Below are 22,646 nucleotides of genomic sequence, written 5' to 3' on the forward strand. Positions count from 1 at the left end.
TACAGGAAAAATATCTCTAAAAAATACAAACACATGGAGGCTAAACAATACACTACTAAATAACCAGGAGATCACTGAAGAAATCAAAGAGGAAATCAAAAAATACCTAGAAACAAATGACAATGATGATGACCCAAAACCTATGGGATGCAGCAAAAGCAGTTCTAAGAGGGAAGTTTATAGCAATACAATCCTACCTCAAGAAACAAGAAAAATCTCAAACAACCTAACTTTACACATAAAGCAATTAGAGAAAGAAGAACAAAAAAACCCCAAAGGCAGTAGAAGTACAGAAATCGTAAAGATCAGATCAGAAATAAATGAAAGAGAAACAAAGGAAACGATAGCAAAGATCAATAAAACTAAAAGCTGGTTCTTTGAGAAGATACAGTAAATTGATAAACCATTAGCCAGACTCATCAAGAATAAAAGGGAGAAGACTGAAATCAACAGAATTTGAAATGAAAGTGGAGAAGTAACAACTGATACTGAAGAAATACAAAGGATCATGAGAGATTACTACAAGCAACTATATGCCAATAAAATGGACAACCTAGAAGAAATGCACAAATTCTTAGAAAAGCACTACCTTCTGAGACTGAACGAGGAAGAAATAGAAAATGTAAACAGACCAATCACAAGCACTGAAACTGAGACTGTGATTAGAAATCTTCCAAAAACAAACAAGCCCAGGACTGGATGGCTTCACAGGCGAATTCTATCAAACATTTAGAGATGAGATAACACCCATCCTTCTAAAAGTCTTACAAAACATAGCAGAGGGAGGAGCACTCCCAAACCCATTCTATGAGGCCACCATCACCCTGATACCAAAACCAGACAAAGATGTCACAAAAAAGCAAAAACTACAGGCCAATATCACTGATGAACATAGATACAGAAAACCGCACAAAATACTAGGAAACAGAATCCAACAGCACATTAAAAGGATCATACACCATGATCAAGTGGGGCTTATCACAGGAATGCAAGGATTCTTCAATATATGCAAATCTATCAGTGTGTTATACCATATTAACAAACTGAAGGATAAAAACCATATGATCATCTCAATAGATGCAGAAAAAGCTTTTGACAAAATTCAACCCTGATTTATTATAAAACCCTCCAGAAAGTAGGCATAGAGGGAGTTACCTCAACATAATAAAGGCCATATATGACAAACCCACAGCCAACATCGTTTTCAATGGTGAAAAACTGAAACCATTTCCACTAAGATCAGGAGCAAGACAAGGTTGCCCACTGTCACCACTATTATTCAACAGAGTTTGGAAGTTTTAGCCACAGCAATCAGAGATGACAAAGAAATAAAAGGAATTCAAATCAGAAAAGACGAAGTAAAACTGTCTCTGTTTGCAGATGACACAATATTATACATAGAGAATCCTAAATATGCTACCAGAAAATTACTAGAGCTAATCAATGAATTTGGTTAAGTAGCAGGATACAAAATTAATGCACAGAAATCTCTTGCATTCCTATACACTAATGGTGAAAAATCTGAAAGAGAAATTAAAGAAACACTCCCACTTACCATTCGAACAAAAAGAATAAAATATCTAGGAATAAGCCTACCTAAGGAGACAAAAACCTGTATGCCAAAAACTATAAGACACTGATGAAAGAAATTAAAGATGATTCGTACAAACTAATGGAGAGATATACCATGTTCTTGGATTGGAAGAATCAACATTGTGAAAATGACTCTACTACCCAAAGCAATCTACAGATTCAATGCAATCCCTTCAAACTACTAATGGCATTTTTCACAGAACTGGAACAAAAAATTTCACAATTTGTACAGAAACACAAAGACCCTGCATAGCCAAAGCAATCGTGAGAAAGAAAATCGGAGCTGGAGGAATCAAGCTCCCTGACTTCAGACTATATTATAAAGGTACAGTAATCAAGACAGTATGGTACTGGCACAAAAACAGAAATATAGATCAATCGAACCGTATAGAAAGCCCAGAGGTAAACCCACACACATATGGTCACCTTGTTTTTGATAAAGGAGGCAAGAATATACAATGGAGAAAAGACAGCCTCTTCAATAAGCGGTGCTGCAACAACTGGACAGCTACATGTAAAAGAATGAAATTAGAACACTCCCTAACACAAAAATAAACTCAAGATGGATTAAAGACCTAAATGTAAGGCCAGACACTCTAAAACTCTTAGAGGAAAACATAGAACACTCTATGACATAAATCACAGCAAGATCCTTTTTGACCCACTTCCTAGAGAAATGGAAATATAAACAAAATGAACAAATGAGACCTAATGAAACTTAAAATCTTTTGCACAGCAAAGGAAACCATAAACAAGATGAAAAGACAACCCTCAGAATGGGGGAAAATATTTGTAAACAAAGCAATGGACAAAGGATTAATATCCAAAATATACAAGCAGCTCACGCAGCTCAATATCAAAAAAACAAACAACCCAATCCAAAAATGGGCAGAAGACCTAAATAGACATTTCTCCAAAGAAGATATACAGATTGCCAACAAACACATGAAAGGTTGCTCAACATCACTAATCATTAGAGAAATGCAAATCAAAACTACAATGAGGTATCACCTCACACTCGTCAGAATGGTCATCATCAAAAAACCTACAAACAATAAATGCTGGAGAGGGTGTCAAAAAAGGGGAACCCTCTTGCACTGTTGGTGGGAATGTAAATTGATACAGCCACTATGGAGGACAGTATGGAGGTTCCTTAAAAAACTAAAAATAGAACTGCCATATGACCCGGCAATCCCACTACTGGGCATATACCCTGAGAAAACCATAATTCAAAAAGAGTCATGTACCACAATATTCATTGCACAACTATTTACAATAGCCAGGACATGGAAGCAACCTAAGTGTCCATCGACAGATGAATGGATAAAGAAGATGTGGCACATATATACAATGGAATATTACTCAGCCATAAAAAGAAACAAAATTGAGTTATTTGTAGTGAGGTGGATGGACCTAGAGTCTGTCATACAGAGTGGAGTAAGTCAGAAAGAGGAAAACAAATACTGTATGCTAACATATATATATGGAATCTAAAAGAAAAGGTGAGGTTTGAAGAGCTAGGGGCTGGACAGGAATAAAGACACAGATGTAGTGAACGGACATGAGAACATGGGGAGGAGGAAGTGTAAGCTGGGATGAAGTGAGGGAATGGTATGGGCATACATACACTACCAAATGTAAACTAGATAGCTAGTGGGAAGCAGCCACACAGCACAGGGAGATCAGCTTGGTGCTTTGTGTCCACCTAGAGGAGTGGGATAGGGAAGCTGGGAGGGAGTTGCATGAAGGAGGAGATATGGGGATATATGTATATGTATAGCTGATTCACTTTGTTATACAGCAGAAACTAACACAAGATTGTAAAGCAATTTTACTCCAATAAAGATGTAAAAAAAAAATTAAAAGAATTTTGAAAAATTATAAGATAAAATTTATATTTCATATATATTAAAAACATGTTTTAGTGAAATGTAATAATTTAATAGTTAAAAGCAAACAATTAATTATAAAACTCTTTGTAACATTTATAGAGTCTATTTTTTTTTCTAACATCATGAGTCTTTTTAAGGAAAGAAGTATAATAAACACTGGAGTTTTAAAGAAATTGCTCAAGGGACACTGAGCAGTTACTGAGAGAAATGCAAGAGACTAAAAAATATGAAAAGATGGTCAAACTCAATAATAACAAAATTAGAAAATTAAAATTTTTATGTCACTTAAAACTTATGAGGTTCATCAGATTAAAGTCGAACAGTATTATAGAGGATGTGGGAAAACCAAAATTTCTGGGGATACTTGCTGTAGTATAATTAGGCACAATCTTTATGAGGCTATTTTAAAAATACAAATAAATTTAAAGGGCATAACCTTTATTTTAGAAACTGAATGGGAAGAACTTAACCTTAGAGAAGTAAATAATGAAAAGGAATAGAATGCATGTATTAGGCTGTTCATAAATGAAAGTTTCAAAGTAAAACTGAAAACGACCTTAATTTTCTGATTTAATAAATTCAAATATATCCATCCAAAGTGCTTCCACTTCTGTTATTACAAAGGATAACTGTATGCATTGAAGAGGGGGAAAAAACAACGTTAAGTTAGGAAATGAGGAAAAACCCAAAATGTATAACAGGACACTATTCTTACAGTGAGACATAAAGGTCTATATATTTAGCCAAAATATTAACATTAGTATCTATGTGTGTTAATACAGCCTAGATCTTTTGTGAAGTAAAATTTTATTTCCAACTTTTTCTGTGAAGAATTTTTAATTCTATAGTGAAGGAAAATAAAAAAACTATTTTCCATAGTGGAAAGAAAAGATTATTTGTGTATATTTGCAAATTTCCTTGTCCTAGGGGAAAGAAGAAGTAGTTTTCTATAATGGGGCTGTGGGACTTACAGGAGCCCCATCTCACCACCCCTTCCTGCCTCTATGAATCTAAAGCTGGGACCTTCCAGAACCCAATTTATGGCAAGTCCTGGCCAAGCTGGCCAATAGACCTACTTCTTCCAACAACTACTCATTTCAGCTTGTGGAGGCTCAACAGCCCCTCCTAACCCTGACCCCTCTTCCTTAGGCACTCATCAGACCCCTCCTTGAATCAAGCTCCCATTCCTTATCTTGCCAAAGTGCCCCTCTGGGGACATCTACTCTAAGGCCAGGAATCACCCAAAGGCTCCCTGAATATCCCCCCTCCCTGAAAAAAAATTCTGAATAGACTGGCCTTTCTCTACACAGGACCCTTCTCTGTGAGACTGGGAAGTGCATGGAGTTGTGCAGGCAGGGGAAGAGGTTGCTGAGCAAGATGTCAATCCCATCCCATCTGTGCTCCTTGAAACTGCCACGTGTCACCTACACAACTCAGTGAACTCAGGTATGTGGTTTGAAGTAACTTCTCTCCATTTTGCACTTTGGACTCAAGTCACTGACTGTGGTTGCTCATTTTTCCCAGTAAATGTGAGACTGTAACTACAAAGTGAATCCTTGGAATTCCCTGGCAATTCTACTATATTTGCAGGATGATTTAACCCTGACTTTAGAGCAGGACCAGTCTTCCAGTTTATGTACCCAGTCCTCTCTCCTCAGACTTACAACACTGCTTCTCCTACAGGTGTACTACCTGATGGGCACCCAGTTAGTTATCTCAATAAGGGGAAAAATAACAGAGGAGACCTCATTTTTACACATGTCTTTACCACAAACGCTGCATTTTTTCATTTGCACAGCATGACCTTCTCCTGACCAAAGCCAAACATTTCATTTTTTAAGGAATCTCATTTCCCCACATCTACTCAAAGACTTGGCTTCTATGAATATCTCTATTCTCTCTTCAACATCCCTCTTTCTCTGGTTACTAAACTTTATGAGTTTTGTTCATCTCCATCTTGTCCAAGTTTTTACTTTTCCTTTTTTAAAAATTTAATTATAGAACTTACTTATCTACAGAAAACAATTTTTTAAAAGACACTCATATATACACCATATACACAAAAATTAAACAGTTATTACTAGTTCATAGTACAGAGCTTTCCTTAAGAAAGGAGGAAGGAGGAAGGCTCTGATACTGGGGATGAGAGACTAAGCATACTTCCTCTGGTCTCTGACTAAATGCACCTTGAAACCTGAAAGAAAGCAGTGCAGGAATGCCCCAGGCTAAACAAACCACAGGGTCAGCACAAGGCCCCACCCATCAGCAAAGAGGCTGCTTAAAGACTTCCTGAGCCCACAGCCACTTCTAAACACGCCACTTGACACAGCCCTGTCCACCAGAGGGACAAGACCCAGCTCCACCCACCAGTGGGTAGGTACCAGCCCCTCCCACCAGGAAGCCTGTACACACCTCTAGACCAGCCTCACCCACCAGGAGGCAAACACCAGAAGCAAGAAAACTACAATCCTTCAGCCTATAGCACTGAGTTTGTAAACACAGGTCAGAGACGACCCTGGGGCCAGCTGGTCCCTGGCCCTAGGTTGACGAGAAAGGATTGTACTCCTGGGACACATAGGACATCCGCTAGAGAGGGCCACTTCTCCAAGTCAAGAAATGTAACTAAGCTACTACATACACAAAATGCAAATACAATTTTAAACAAAATGAGACACCAAAAGGATATGTTCCAGATGAAGGAACAAGATAAAACACCAGAAGAACAACTAAGTGAAGTGCAGATAGGCAATCTACCTGAGAAAGAGTTCAGAATAATGATCAAAGATGATCCAAGAACTCAGGAAAAGAATGAATGCAAAGAGTGAGAAGTTACAAGAAGTTTTTAGCAAAGAGTTAGAAAATACAAAGAATAACCAGAGTTGAAGAATACAATAACTGAAATTTAAAATACACTAGAAGGAATCAATAGCAGAATAAATGAGGCAGAAGACCAAATCAATGAGCTGGAAGATGGAGTGGTGGAAAGACTGCCACAGAACAGAATAAAGAAAAAAATTGAAAAGAAATGAGGATAGTTTAAGAGACCTCTGGTACAATGTCAAACACAATAACATTCGAATTATAGGGGTCACAGAAGGAGAAGAGAGAAGGGCCTGAGAAAATTTTTGAAGAGATAATAGCTGAAAACTTCCCTAACATGGGAAAAGAAACAGTCACCCAAGTCCAGAAAGCACAGAGTCCCATACAGGATTAACCCAAGGAGCAACACGTCAAGACACGTAGCAATTAAACTGACAGAAATTAAAGACAAAGAGAAAATATTAAAAGCAACAAGGGAAAAGCAACAAATAACATCCAACAGAATACTCATAAGACTATCAGCTGATTTTTCAGCAGGAACTCTGCAGGCCAGAAGGAAGTTGCACAATATAGTTAAAGTAATGAAAGGGAAGAAACTACAACCAAGAATACTCTACCCAGCATGGCTCTCATTCAGATTTGACAGAGAAATCAAAAGCTTTACAGATAAACAAAAGCTAAGAGAATTCGGCACCACCAGATCAGTTTTACAACAAATGCTAAAGGAACTTCTCTAAGTGAAATACAAAAGGCCACAGCTCGAAACAAGAAAATTACAAAATGGGAAAGCTCACCAATAAAGACAAACATACAGTAAAGGCAGGCAATCCTCCACGCACAAATATGATATCAAAACCAGTAAACATGAGAGGAGGAGAATACAAATGCAGCATATTGGAAATGCATTTCAAATTAAGAGATCAGCAATGTAAAACAATCTTGTATACTTATAGACTGCTATATCAGAACCTCATGGTAACTGCAAACGAAAAATCTATAATATACACGCAAAAAAGAAAAATGAATCCAAACAAATCACAAGAGAAGAGAACAAAAGAGGAAAGGAAAGAAAAAGACATACAAAAACAAATCCAAAACAATTAACAAAACAGCAATAAGAATATATATATGGATAATTACCTTAAATGTAAACAGATGAAATGCTCCAAATAAAAGAGATAGACTGGCTGAATGGATACAAAACAAGACCCATATATATGTTGTCTACAAGAGACCCACTTCAGATCTAGAGACACAAACAGACTGAAAGTAAGGGGATGGAAAAAGGTATTCCATGCAATTGGAAATCAAAAGTAAGGTGGAGTAGCAATACTTATATCAGACAAAATAGACTTTAAAATGAAGACTGTTAAAACTAAAGACAAAGAAAAACATGACAAAATGATCAAGGGATCAATCCAAGAAGAGGATATAACAACTGTAAATATATATACACACAACATAGGAGAACCTCAATATATAAGGCAAATACAAACAGTCAAAAAAGGAGACATTGACAGTAACACAATAATAGTGGGGGACTTTAACACCCCACTTACATCAATGGAAGTTCATCCAGACCAAAAAAAAAAAAAAAATCAATAAGGAAACAGGCCTTAAGTGACACATTAGACCAGATAGACTTGATATTTATAGAGCATTCCATCCAAAAGCAGCAGAATACACATTCTTTTCAAGTGCAAATAGAACATTCTTCAGAATTGGTCACATGCTGAGCCACAAAGGAGGTCTTGGTAAATTTAAGAAAATTGAAATCATATTAAGCAACTTCTCCAACCACAAGGCTATGAGGTTAGAAGTCAACTACAAGAAAAAAATTGTGAAAAACACAAACACACGTAGCCTAAACAATATGCTACTAAACAACAAATGGATCACTTGGAAATCAAAGAGGAAATTAAAAAATACCTAGAGACAAATGAAAACAAAAACATGACAATCCACCACCTATGGGACACAGCAAAAGCAGTTCTAAGAGGGAACTTTATAGTGATACAACTTTACCTCAGAAAAAAAGAAAAATCTCAAATAACCATCCTAACCTTACACCTAAAGCAAATAAAGAAATAAAAACAAAACCCAGTGTTAGTAGAAGGAAAGAAATCATAAAAATCAGAGCAGAAATAAATGAAAGACTAAGAAAATAATAGAAAAGATCAATGAAACTAAAAGCTGGTTCTTTGAAAAGATAAACAAAACTGAAAAACCTTTAGCTAGACACATCAAGAAAAAAAAGAAAGGGCTTCCCTGATGGCGCAGTGGTTGAGAATCTGCCTGCCAATGCAGGGGACACGGGTTCGAGCCCTGGTCTGGGAAGATCCCACATGCCGCGGAGCAACTAGGCCCGTGAGCCACAATTACTGAGCCTGCGCGTCTGGAGCCTGTGCTCCGCAACAAGAGAGGCCGTGATAGTGAGAGGCCCGCGCACCGCGATGAAGAGTGGCCCCTGCTTGCCGCAACTAGAGAAAGCCCTCGCACAGAAATGAAGACTCAACACAGCCATAAATAAATAAATAAATAAGTAAATAAAAAAAATAGAATGTATGCTTTAAAAAAAATTATCCCCAGTGATTGTTCAAAAAAAAAAAAGAAAGAAAAAAAAGAAAGACAGCCCAAATCAGTAAAATTAGAAATCAAAAATGAGAACTTACAACAGACACCACAGAAATACAAAAGACCATAACAGAGTACTGCAGGCAACTACATGCCAATAAAATGGAAAACCTAGAAGAAATGGACCAATTCTTAGAAAGGTACACTCTCCCAAGACAGAACTAGGAAGAAATAGAAAATATGAATAGGCAAATTATAAGTATTGAAATTGAATCTGTGATTTAAAAACTCCCAATAAACGAAAGTCCAGGACCAGCTGGCTTCACAGATGAATTCTATCAGACATTTGGAGAAGAATTAACACCTATCCTTCTGAAATTATTTTTAAAAATTGCAGAGGAAGGAACACTTTTATACTCATTCTATGAGGTCCCCATCACCCTGATACCAAAATCAGACAAAGATACCACAAAAAAAAGGAAATGACAGGCTGATATCACTGATTAACATAGACGTAAAAATCCTCCACAAAATACTAGCAAACCGAATTCAACAATACAATATAGGGATCATACACCATAATCAAGTGGCATTTATCCTAGGGATGCAAGGATTTTTCAATATCCACAAATCAATCAGTGTGATACTCTACATTAACAAACTGAAGAATAAAAACCATATGATCATCTCAATAGAGGCAGAAAAAGCTCTTGATAAAATTCAACATCCATTTATGATAAAAAAAACTCTCCAGAAAGTGGGCATAGAGAGAACCAACCTCAACATAATAAAGGCCATATATGACAAACCCACAGCTAACATCATACTCAATTGTGAAAAGCTGAAAACATTACCTCTAAGATCGGGAACAAGACAAGGACGTCCACTCTTGCCAATGTTATTCAACATAGTTTTGGAAGTCCTAACCACAGCAATCAGAGAAGAAAAAGAAATAAAAGGGATTCAGACTGGAAAAGAAGAAGTAAAACTGTCACTGTTTGCAAATGACATGATACTATACATAGAAAATCCTAAAGATGTACCATAAAACCACTAGAGCTCATCAATGAATTTGGTAATTCAGCAGGATAGAAAATTAATACAGGGAAATCTGTGGCATTTTTATACACTAACAATGAAAGATTAGAAATAGAAATTAAGGAAACAATCCCATTTACCATCACATCAAAAAGAATAAAATACCTAGGAATAAACCCATGTAAGGAGGCAAAAGACCTGTACTCTGAAAACTATAAGACACTGATGAAGGAAACCAAAGATGACACAAACAGATGGAAAGATATATGGTGTTCTTGGATTGAAAGAATCAATATTTTCAGAATGACTATACTACCCAAAGCAATCTACAGACTCAGTGCAATACCTATCAAACTACCAACCAATGGCATTTTTCACAGAACAAGAACAAAATATTTTAAAATTTATATGGAAACACAAGAGACCACCAACAACCAAAGCAATCTTGAGAAAGAAAAACAGAGCTGGAACAATCAGGCTCCCTGACTTCAGACTATACTACAAAGATACAGCAATCAAAACAGTATGGCATGGGCACCAAAACAGAAATATAGATCAATGGAACAGGATAGAAAGCCCAGAGATAAACCCACCACCTATGGTCAATTAATCTAAGACAAAGGAGGCAAGATTATACCATGGTGGAAAGGCAGTCTCTTCAATAAGTGGTGCTGGGAAAACTGGACAGCTACATGTAGAAGAATGAAATTAGAACATTCTCTAACACCATACACAAAAGTAAACTCAAAATGGATTGAAGACCTAAATGTACAACAGGATACCACAAAACTCCTAGAGGAAAATATAGGTAGGACACTCTTTGACATAAATTGCAGCAATATCTTTTTGGGTCCACCTCCTAGAGTAATGGATTTAAAAACAAAAATAAACAAATGGGACCAAATTAAACTTAAAACGTTTTGCACAGCAAAGGAAACCATAAACAAAATAAAAAGACAACATACAGAGTGGGAGAAAATTTTTGCAAATGATGCAACCAACAAGGGATTAATCTCCAAAATATACAAAAAACACATACAGCTCAATATCAAAAAACAAACAGCCCAATCAAAAAAATGGGCACAAGATCTAAATGGACATTTCTCCAAAGAAGACATACAGATGGCCAAAAAGCACATGAAGAGATGCTCCACATCGATAATTATTAGAGAAATGCAAATCAAAAGTACAATGAGGTATCACCTCACACCATTCAGAATGGCCATCATCAAAAAAGTCTACAAATAGCAAATGCTGAAAAGAGTGTTGAGAAAAAGAAACCCTCCTACACTGTGGGTGGGATTGTAAATTAGTACAGCCACTATGGAGAACAGTATGGAGGTTCTGCAAGAAACTAAAATAGAGCTACGATATTATCCTGCAACCCCACTCCTGGACATATATCTGGAGAAAATCATAATTTGAAAAAATACATGCACCCCAATGTTCATAGCAACACTATTTACAATAGGCAAGACATGTAAGCAACCTAAATGTCCATCAACATATGAATGGATATGTATGTGTATAAACATATATATATATGTATGTATATAAACATATATATAATGAAATATTACTCAACCATAAAAAAGAATGAAATAATGCCATTTGCAGCAAAATGGATGGACCTAGAAATTGTCATACTAAGTGCAGTAAACTGGACAGAAAGATAAATATCATATGACATCGTTTATATGTGTAATCTAAAAAAAGAGATACAAATGAACTTATTTCCAAAACGGAAAGAGACTCACAGACATAGAAAGCAAACTTATGGTTACCGAAGGGGAAAGGGGGTGGGGGAGAGATAAATTAGGAGGTTGGGATTAACATATACACACTACTATATATGAAATAGATAACAAACAAGGACCTACTCTATAGCACCGGAAACTATATTCAATATTCTGTAATAACAGATAAGTGTTATTATATAGTTTCTAGTCCCTTGCTACAGTGAACTGTGTTTCTATTGATATTTTTTCTTAATTCCTTTAGCATCTTTATTACCTCCTTTTAGAACTGGGGTTGTAATAGACTGGTGAGGTCTGCTTCGTTATTTCAGAGGATCTCTCATGTTCTTTTAATTAGGAGTAGTTCCTCTGAATTTTCATTTTACTTAACTTTCTCTATCTCTATGAATTTAGGGGAAACAGTTATATATTGTGCTGTTGAAGGGGTGTTTTAGATGGGAGCATCCTGGTGTAGACCGTGTGTGTCCAATATCTTTGGTTCAAGGGCTGGTTTGTAATGGAGGCTAGCCATGTCTTCTCTCAGGTTGGTGCGGCTGGTTTTGGGGGATCTAAAGCCAGTCCAGAGTGAGGCAGGAATTCCTCTCCTCTCCATGCCTATCACCATGCTCTCATGGGCGGGTCTGCTCCCCAGTTTTTGGAGTAGAAGCTCTGAAAGTCAGGTTCCATCTGGTTTCTTTCCCCTTGAGTGCATGCCCTGCCCAAAAAGAAGGGAGTATGGAAGCAATTGAGGTCCGTGTGCTCACAGAGAACTGAAGCGCTGCCTGTGTTGGTGTCCACAGCTCCACTCAGATGCACCCCATCCTTTTCCCTGATGTGTTCATCCCAGATCTAGTGCAAGGCTGTGGTGTGGAGTGGCCAGGCTGGCGCGTTCACTAGACTGGGGCTTGGGGTCAGGGCGCTACGGCTGCAGGAATTGAGGTGGCTGCACTTCTGTCAGGTATGTGGGCTGCCTCACTGGCAGTATTCTCCCAGGACCTCTCTGCCCCAGATCCAGCAGTAAGATGTGCTGTGGAGTGAGTGGGGGTGGGATGTTTGCCCTCTCAGATTGGGGAGTGCAGCGAGGCGGTAGCTGCCAGTTCAAAGGTCTGTCCAGCCTGATTATTGGAGCCAAAGTGTGCTCTCTTCCTTGTGTGTAGGGTCAAGGCTCCTCCAGCTCATCTATCCGTCCCAGAGGTTCTCCCAGCCACCAAGAGGTCTTGTCTCATACACGCAGGAACCCAGATTGCGATGTCCAGGCTGCGACTCAACCAGATAGCTCCTCAGGGTGAGGGTCTGCCCCTGCAAAACTTCTCTCTTACTTGAAGATCCCTTTCCAGCTCTGGGATCCTGAGCGTAGGCATTTTTTCTGTCCTCCTCTGTTACGTGGAAATCTTTCTTGCAGCTTTGTTTGCATAGGAGCTCTTCTGACAACTTCCATTCAGTATTCTGTGAGAATCATTCCACGTGTTGATGTATTTTTCATGTGTGTAAGGATTGGTGAGCTCCACATCCTCCCACTCCATTTTGATCCCTCCCCTCTTTATAACAACTTTTAAATGACAGAGGTTAAATAATGGAAAACAGATCACTAGATGCTAAAGGTAGGAAAGGGAATGACAGGAGCAAGGGTTGGTGGTACATTTATAAGAGTACTAAAACAGGATTTCCTGTGGAGAGGGAATTATTTAGTATCTTGACTATGGCGGTGGGCACAGGAAGCTACGGGTGATAAAACTATACAGTTCTAATTACATGCACACACAAACACAAGTACGGGAAAACCTGACTGGGGAAATCCGAATAAGATCAGTAGACTGTGTCACTCTCAATATCTTAGCTGTGATTATTATACTATAATTTTATAAATATTATTATTGGGGGAAACTGAGTGAAGTGCACGCAGATTCTCATTATATTTTTTCTTGCTACTGCATGTGAATCTTCAATAATATCAATAAACATTTCAATTAAAAGTATACCAGATTGGAAGTTGTAGCATGTAAACTGTAAGCATAAGAAACCTGGAATTGTTATATTAATATAAGTAAAATACATACTGGAAATCGAGAAGCATTACTAGATGTAAAGAGGCCAGGAGCATCTTGATAAAATGACCAATTCATCAGGATTCTGACCAGTAGCACATAAAAGATCCTTAATATATTCTGTAATGGAAAACCTCAGAAGATAAATCCTTAGGTGAGCTCACCTCTGTCTTTCTCCAGTATCTCTATTTGAAGGTATTTACAATTATTTTGAGTTCTGGGTGTGACTGAAACTGAAGCACAATATCAGTTGCTAAAAGGTAGTAATTGCACCATATTCCACTATGCTTTAATTAGAAACAAAGGATTATATTTTGTTAATTATTGTAATTTAAAGTCAGTATAAACAAGAAAAACACTTGCTTTCTGTTCTTTCCCCAGAAAAATCATAAAGCATTCACTTCTGTGTCTCTCAAATTCCATTTTCTGGAAATGACTGAAGACTGTAGCAGGCATATTTTAGATTATTTAGAGACCATGTACATGCCAAAGTCCAATGTTGATTTTACAGAATCACTGAGAAGAAGCACGTTAAGTGAGTAAACCTTTAAACAGATTTAATGTTCATCAGATAGAAGTATCTTTGGTAAATAATTTTCTCTATGACTTTACTTAAAAAACGAATACCTCGTGATTCCAGACAGATTGGGGAAACTGCTTCCAATGTTCTGGTGCAGTAGCGAAGTGACGAGAACCATTGATGAGAAACTGATGTGAGGTCACATAGATTTAGTGTGAGTTAATGAAAGGAAACATTTTTCTCCCTTTGAACTTACCTCTACAAATTCATTGTGAGTTTTCTTGAAAATTGCCTCTTCACAATGGCCTTTGAGGAGCTCCTGAATGAAGTTGGTGGCCTGGGAAAATTCCAGATCATTCAGATGGTTTTCGTTCTTCCTCCGGTCATGATAGCAGCCTGTCACATACTGCTGGAGAACTTCACTGCAGCCATTCCTGGTCATCGCTGCTGGGTCCCTATCCTTGATAATGACACTGTCTCTGATAACGACACTGGGGTCCTCAGCCCTGATGTCCTCCTGAGAATCTTCATCCCGTTGGATTCTAACTTGAAACCAGAGAAATGTCATCGCTTCCTCCTCCCCCAGTGGCAGCTCCTTCAACTGAACGGGACCTTTCCCAACATGACTGACCTGGACACGGAGCCCTGTGTGGATGGCTGGGTGTATGACCGAAGCTCCTTCTCCTCCACCATCGTGACTGAGGTAAAGGCCCCATTTACCTCTTCTGAGTACATGGTGTGGGTGTTTAGAATAACATAAATAGGCACTGTTCAAATATTCAGTTACTGAGTAGATAGTATAACCAGCTCTCTTTTATTCTTTCAGTGATTGTTTATCTTTTTAATTGCCAAACACTTACATTACAACTGAGGATGATGAAATCAATAAACTGGGTATGAATTTTACTATCACAAAGCTTAAAATTTAATGTGAATATTGACGTTTAGACAAGGACATACTTAATATAATGTGTGAAAACTTATTCTTGGTCACTTGTTCTCAGTCTAGTTGCAATTGGAAATATTTGTATTAACTTTAAAAAATTCCATTTCCTGGGCTTCCCTGGTGGCGCAGTGGTTGAGAATCTGCCTGCCAATGCAGGGGACACGGGTTCGAGCCCTGGTCTGGGAGGATCCCACATGCCGTGGAGCGACTAGGTCCGTGAGCCACAATTGCTGAGCCTGCGCGTCTGGAGCCTATGCTCCGCAACAAGAGAGGCCGCAAAAGTGAGAGGCCCGCGCACCGCGATGAAGAGTGGCCCCCGCTTGCCGCAACTAGAGAAAGCCCTCGCACAGAAACGAAGACCCAACACAGCCATAAATAAATAAATAAAATTAAAAATAAATAAATAAATAAAAATTCCATTTCCTGACTAATTGTCAGAGAAACAAATCAGAATGTATTTCACTCTAGGTGTGATCCAGGTATCAGTGATTAAAAAAAATAAACCTCAATTTTTCCAATGTGTGACAAAGATTGAGAACCACTGAGGTATGCAGTGCTCAGTCAATATGAAGATTGGCCCTGGTATAACCTGGGAGAGTGAGCTGAGGATCTAGAGAAAGCCATGCTTAAGCTGAGACATGAATGATACAGATGAGTAGATGTAGTAAAGGAAATCACAGGACGTGTTCACTGAGGGCTATTGGAGTGAGTGCACATCGAGTGTTAAGAGATGCTGTGAAGCTCCTCTGTGCTGGTTTCCTTCTCTTCCAGTGGGACCTCGTATGTGATTATCAGTCACAGAAACCAGTGGTTCAATCCCTATTCATGGCTGGAATGCTGGTGGGGGGCCTCATATATGGCCATCTCTCAGACAGGTGAGTGTCTCCAGATCACTGCTGCCATTCCTCTGTGGTGTTTTCACAGTTTATGGTTAATTGTTTCATAAAGATTCTTTATTGAGTACCAATATACAATTTATACCGTTGTGGGTTGCCTTGGTTCCAAGGGAGCTATAGATGGAAATGCAGAATTAGAATCATTGTGATGAATGTCATTTTGTTGCCACAGAGCTCTCTGTACTGGACACAGAAATGACCTCTTCATAAGATCTGGGTGCATTTCAGAATAGTAGTTAGAGGTGAGTTACCATAAACTTCATTTATAAAGGTGAGAAGGAGTTACCAATGGGAAGTGAGAGGAAGGTGCTTCAAGACAGGAGGTTCTGCCTGTTTGAAGAAACAGCATTGTAGGCCTTTCCCAAGGATTCAGTGAGCTAAATGCTTGTGGGTTCTCACAGTGGATCTCATATCATGGTTACCCCACTGTAACTAGTACTGATTTCTATAAAATTTGTGTGCTCAGTGAGATGGTACTGAAGTTGAATTAGAACTAATTGTGGCTATAATCTGTATGTGTAATTTTGTAAGAGAAAAAAAGCCTCATTAGAGGTAATACTTTCAACAATATAAGGTAACTAATCTATAGAACTCAGGAGTCATAATTTTTGGAGCGAGGAGTTTGGGTTATCCTGTGCCTGGCAGGGGTCATCCAAAAGTAAGAGGACCAGCACGGCTGCCACATACTCAAGTCTCCCATGCGGGAAAGTATCCCTTGTCATCTGTAAGCCTAACATCCTTTAATCTTACAGCTGAAAATTGTGGACTCCGAATGTGTCACCTCTCGAATCATGATTCTGTTCTATTGGTTTATGTGTCTCTTTATATGCCAGTACCATACTCTTGATTATTATAGCTTTGTAATATAGCTTGAAATAGACAATGTTCTGCTTCTAGCTTGGATCTTCTTTGTCAGGATTGCTTTGACTATTTGGGTTCATTTGTGATTTCATATAAATTTTTGGACAGTTTTTTTCCGTTTCTGTGAAAGATGCCACTGGAATTTTGATAGATATTGCACTGAGTCTATAGATGGTTCTGGGTAGTGTGGACATTTTAAAAATATGAATTTTTCCCATCCATGAACATGAGCTCTTTCCATTTATTTTTGTTCACTTCCATTTCTTTCATCATCTCGTTTTTTTCAGTGTCCAGATCTTTCATCTCCTTAATCATTTTATTGTTTTTGATGCTATAGTAAATGGGATTGTTTCTTTTATTACCCTTTTCAGATATTTCATTGTTGGTATATAGAAATGTGTTTGATTTTCATAAGTTGATTTTGTTTCCTGCAACTGTACTGGATTTGTAGATAAGTTCTAACAAAGTTTTTGGTTGAGTCTTCAGGGTTTTCTATATACAAGTTCATATCATCTGTAACAAAAAGAATATAATTCCTTCTTTCCCATTTGAATGCATTTTACTTCTTTTTCTTGTCTGATGGCTCTGATTAGGACTTCCAGGATTATGCTGATAGGAGTGGTGTGAGTGGGCTCCCTTTATTCCTTTGAACTTAGAGGAAAATCTTGCAAACTGTCACTACTGAGTACGATGTTATCTGAAGGCTTGTCATATATCACCTTTATTGTGTTGAGGTATGTTCCTTCTACACCCAATTAATTGAGCATTTTTATCATGAAAGGATATTGTATTATATAAATGGATTTTTCTTTATCTTTTTTTTTCACACACACACACTGTATTTTATTTTTACAAGAGATAAATAGACTGACACCAAGCAGTGTAAATGGATGACCACAACAAAAGCAACAATGATTGCAATTACCAAACATGAAACACACTCATACTATGTCATAATATTGACATTCAGTCCAGTAATCCTCCACTTTAACAGCTCCTTTACTTTGCAGTGAAAATTGATGTGTATATTCTTTGCCTCTGAGTCCTTGTGGGATTTTTTTTTAAATTCAAACAGAAAGTCACAAAAATTATAATCATCCTCATCAGTTCACTCAGCCCCATGTAATTAATTTTTTTTTCATCTTGATCTTTTGTTAGCACTTTTATGAGTTCATCAGTTTTTCATTAGAGTTCTGAAAATGCTTATTCATTCAGTTCAGCAGTACAGTTACCAGAAACCTGTACTTGTCAGAGTCTTTTCTATGAATTCCTTGAGGATGAAACCCTTTTATAGGAACATATTTGCAAAAGCATCAGAGTACACCCAGAACTGTCTGTAAAGAACAAAAGACTTAAAAATGACCACAGTTAAAGATTTGATGAAAGTTCATAGTAGTGCAATTGACAAGGAAATTTAGTTATTTCTGAGATATACATTTTAAAGTAATAACTAGAATTATGACTTATAACATTATACCAGAACATATAAGATTTTTAGAAATTTCACGTAATGTCTGAAACATTTATATTAACGTATTTCCGTACAAATAACCCAATGAAAGTTTAGTATTAGTTGTTTTGTTTGTTTGTTTTTTTATACTGCAGGTTCTTATTATTCATCAATTTTATACACATCAGTGTATACATGTGAATCCCAATCGCCCAATTCTGGATTCTTCTTTATCTTTTGAAATGATCATGTGATTTTTGACTTTCATTCCATTAATATAGTGTATCACGTGTATTGATTTCCATATGTTGAACTCCTTGCATCCTAGGGATGAATCCCACTTCATCATATTGTATGACCCTTTTAATGTGCTGTTAAATTTTGTTTGCTATGATTTATTTACTTTTAAAAAATACATTTATTTATTTATTTATGTATTTATTTTTGGCTGTGTTGGGTCTTCATTTCTGTGTGAGGGCTTTCTCTAGTTGTGGCGAGTGGGGGCCACTCTTCATCACGGTGCACGGGCCTCTCACTATCGCAGCCTCTCTTGTTGCGGAGCACAGGCTCCAGACACGCAGGCTCAGTAGTTGTGGCTCACGGACCCAGTTGCTCTGCGGCATGTGGGATCCTCCCAGACCAGGGCTCGAACCCATGTCCCCTGCATTGGCAGGCGGATTCTCAACCACTGCACCACCAGGGAAGCCCTGGTTTTCTATTATTTTGATGAGAAATTTTTTGCATCTATATTCATCAGAGATGTTGGACTGTAGTTTTCTTGTTGTGTCCTTATCTGATTTTGATATCTTGAAAATGGTGGTCTTCCAAAATGAGTTTGACCATAATTCAAAAAGATACATGTACCACAAAGTTCATTGCAGCACTATTTACAATAGCCAGGACATGGCAGCAACCTAAATGTCCATCGACAGATGAATGGATGAAGAATATGTGACACATACATACAATGAAATATTACTCAGCCATGAAAAGGAACGAAATTGAGTTATTTGTAAGGTGGATGGGCCTAGAGTGTCATACACAGTAAAGTAAGTCAGAAAGAGAAAAACAACAGGAAAATGTATGCTAGCACACATGTATGGAAACTAAAAAAATGGTACTGATGAACCTAGTGGCAGGGCAGGAATAAAGACGCAGACATAGAGAACGGACTTGAGGACACAGGGGGAAGGGGAAGCTGGGACGAAGTGAGAGAGTAGCATTGACATATATACACTACCAAATGTAAAACGGATGGCTAATGGGAAGCTGCTGCATAACACAGGGAGATCAGCTCGATGCTTGGTGATGACCTAGAGGGGTGGGATAGGGAGGATGGGAGGGAGGCTCAAGAGGGAGGGGATGGGGGATATATGTATACATACAGCTGATTCACTTTGTTGTACAGCAGAAACTAACACAACATTGTACAGTAATTATACTTCAATAAAGATATTAAATTTAAAAAAATAAATAAATAAATAAAATGAGTTTGAGACTGTATTCTCCTCTTCAGTGTTTTGGAAATGTTTGAGAAGAGTTGGTGTTTATTCTTCTTCAAATGTTTGTAAGAATTCACCTGTGAAATTATCAGGTCTTTTTAAAAAAGTTTAAATATAGTCAATTTATAGTATTGTATTAGTTTCAAGTACATAAAATTGTGATTCAATATTTTTATAGATTATATTCCATTTAAAGTTATTAAAAATTAACAACTACATTTACCTGTGCTCTACAATTTATCCTTGTGGCTTATCTATTTTATTCATAGTAGTTTATGTCTCTTAATCTCATCCCCTATCTTGCCTCCCCCGCCCTTCCCTTTCCCCATTGGTAACCACTAGTTTGTGAGTTTGTTTCTGTATAATTACATAATTCATTTGTATTATTTTTTAGATTCCACATATAAATGAAAACACAGAGTATTTGTCTTTTTCTGTCTGAATTTTTTCTCTAAGCATAATATTCTGTAGGCCCACAGTGTTGCAAATTGTAGAATTTCCTTCTTTTTTATCATTGAGTAATATTCCATTGTATGTATATATGTATATATATATATATAATATCTTCTTTATTCATTCATCTGTTGATGGACACTTAGGTTGCTTTCATACCTTTTCTATTGTAAATAATGCTGCTATGAACATTTGTATGCACTTATCTTTTTGAATGGTGTATTTTTTCTTTTCAGATATGTATCCAGAAGTGGTATTGCTGGATCATATGGTAGTCTATTTCTAGTTTTTCTTCCATTGCAAGAACATGGTATATCTCTCCATCTGTGTCATCTTTGATTTCTTTCATCAGTGTCTTACAGTTTCCTGAGTACATGTCTTTTACCTCCTTAGGTAGGTTTATTCCTAGGTATTTTATCCTTATTGTTGCAAAGGTGAATGGGATTGTTTCCTTAATTTCTCTTTCTGATCTTTCATTGTTAGTGTATAGTAATGTAAGAGATTTCTGTGCATTAATTTTGTATCCTGCAATTTTACCAAATTCATTGATTAGCTCTAGTAGGTTTCTGGTGGCATCTTTAGGATTCTCTATGTATAGTATCATGTCATCTGCAAACAGTGACAGTTTTACTTCTTCTTTTCCAATTTGTATTCCTTTTATTTCTTTTTCTTCTCTGATTGTCGTGGCTAGGACTTCCAAAACTATGTTGAATAATAGTGGTGAGAGTACACATCCTTGTCTTGTTCCTGGTCTTAGAGGAAATGCTTTCAATTTTTCACCATTGAGAATGATGTTTGCTATAGGTTTGTTGTATATATTATGTTGAAGTAGGTTCCGTCTATGCCCAGTTTCTGGAGAGTTTTTATCATAAATGGGTATTGAATTTTGTCAAAAGCTTTTCCTGCATCTATTGAGATGATCATATGGTTTTTATTTTTCAATTTGTTAATATGGTGAATCACATTGATTTATTTGTGTATATTGAAAAATCCTTGCATCACTGAGATGAATCCCACTGGATCATGGTGTATGATGCTTTTAATGTGTTGTTGGATTCTGTTTGCTAGTATTTGGTTGAGGATTTTTGCATCTATATTCATCAGTGATATTGGTCTGCAATTTTCTTTTTTTGTAGTGTTTACCTGTTTATATTTTCTATTTCTTCCTGGTACAGTCTTGGAAGGTCATACCTTTCTAAGAATTTGTCCATTTCTTCCTGGTTGTCCAGTTTATTGGCATAGAATTGGTGTAGTTTCTCATGATGCTTTGTATTTCTGCAGTGTCTGTTGTAACTTCTCCTTTTTCATTTGTAATTTTATTGATTTGAGTCCTCTACCTCTTTTTCTTGATGAGTCTGGCTAAATATTTATCAATTTTGTTTATCTTCTCACAGAACCAGCTTTTAGTTTTATTGATCTTTGCTATTGTTTTCTTTGTTTCTATTTCATTTATTTCTGCTCTGATCTTTATGATTTCTTTCCTTCCACGAACTTTGGGTTTTGTTTGTTCTTCTTTCTCTAGTTCCTTTAGGTGTAAGGTTAGATTGTTTATCTGAGACTTTTCTTGATTATTGAGGTAGGATTATATTTGCTATAAACTTCCCTCTTAGAACTGCTTTTGCTGCTTTCCATAGGTTTTGGATCATGGTGTTTTCTTTGTAATTTGTCTTTAGGTATTTTTTGATTTCCTCTTTGATTTCTTCAGGGATCTCTTGGTTATTCAGTAATGTATCGTTTACCCTCCATGTGTTTGTGTATTTTACTTTTTTCCCCCTGCAATTTATTTCTAATTTCATAGAGTTTTGGTCAGAAAGATGCTTGATATGATTTCAACTTTCTTAAATTTACTGAAGCTTGATTTGTGACCCAAGATGTCATCTATCCTGGAGAATGTTCCGTGTGTACCTGAGAAGAAAGTATAATCTGTTGTTTTCGGATGGAATGTCCTATAGATATCAGTGAAATCTATCTGGTCTATTGTGTCATTTAAAGCTTTTGTTTCCTTATTAATTTTCTGTTTGGATGATCTGTCCTTTGCTGTACGTGAGGTGTTAAAGTCCCCAACTATTATTGTGTTACTGTAGATTTCCTTTTTATAGCAGTTAGCATTTACCTTATGTATTGAGGTGCTCCTTTGTTGGGTGCATATATATTTATAATTGTTATATCTTCTTGTTGGATTAATCTCTTGATCATTAAGTAGTGTCCTTCCTTGTTTCTTATAACATTCTTCATTTTAAAGAGTATTATGTCTGATATGAGTATAGCTACTCCAGCTTTCTTTTGATTTCCATTTGCGTGGAATATCTTTTTCCATCCC

At 37.1% G+C, this 22,646-nt stretch overlaps 1 protein-coding gene across 4 annotated transcripts in view; it reads left to right on the plus strand.

Annotated features, from left to right (window-relative positions):
- The window catches only part of LOC309668494 (solute carrier family 22 member 10-like), a 62,209-nt gene that overhangs the window by 12,245 nt on the left and 27,318 nt on the right, over positions 1 to 22,646 (plus strand). For all 4 annotated transcript variants that reach the window (XM_082478369.1, XM_082478370.1, XM_082478371.1 and 1 more), the window contains exons 2-3: positions 4,796 to 14,921; positions 15,936 to 16,039. In XM_082478369.1, coding sequence (XP_082334495.1) covers positions 14,520 to 14,921; positions 15,936 to 16,039 — 506 coding nt within the window. In that variant the 5' untranslated portion in view covers positions 4,796 to 14,519. The remainder of the gene's footprint in view (positions 1 to 4,795; positions 14,922 to 15,935; positions 16,040 to 22,646) is intronic.

Source organism: Balaenoptera physalus (genome assembly GCF_965194825.1).
Source record: "Balaenoptera physalus genome assembly, chromosome: 10".
NCBI classification, from domain to species: domain Eukaryota; kingdom Metazoa; phylum Chordata; class Mammalia; order Artiodactyla; family Balaenopteridae; genus Balaenoptera; species Balaenoptera physalus.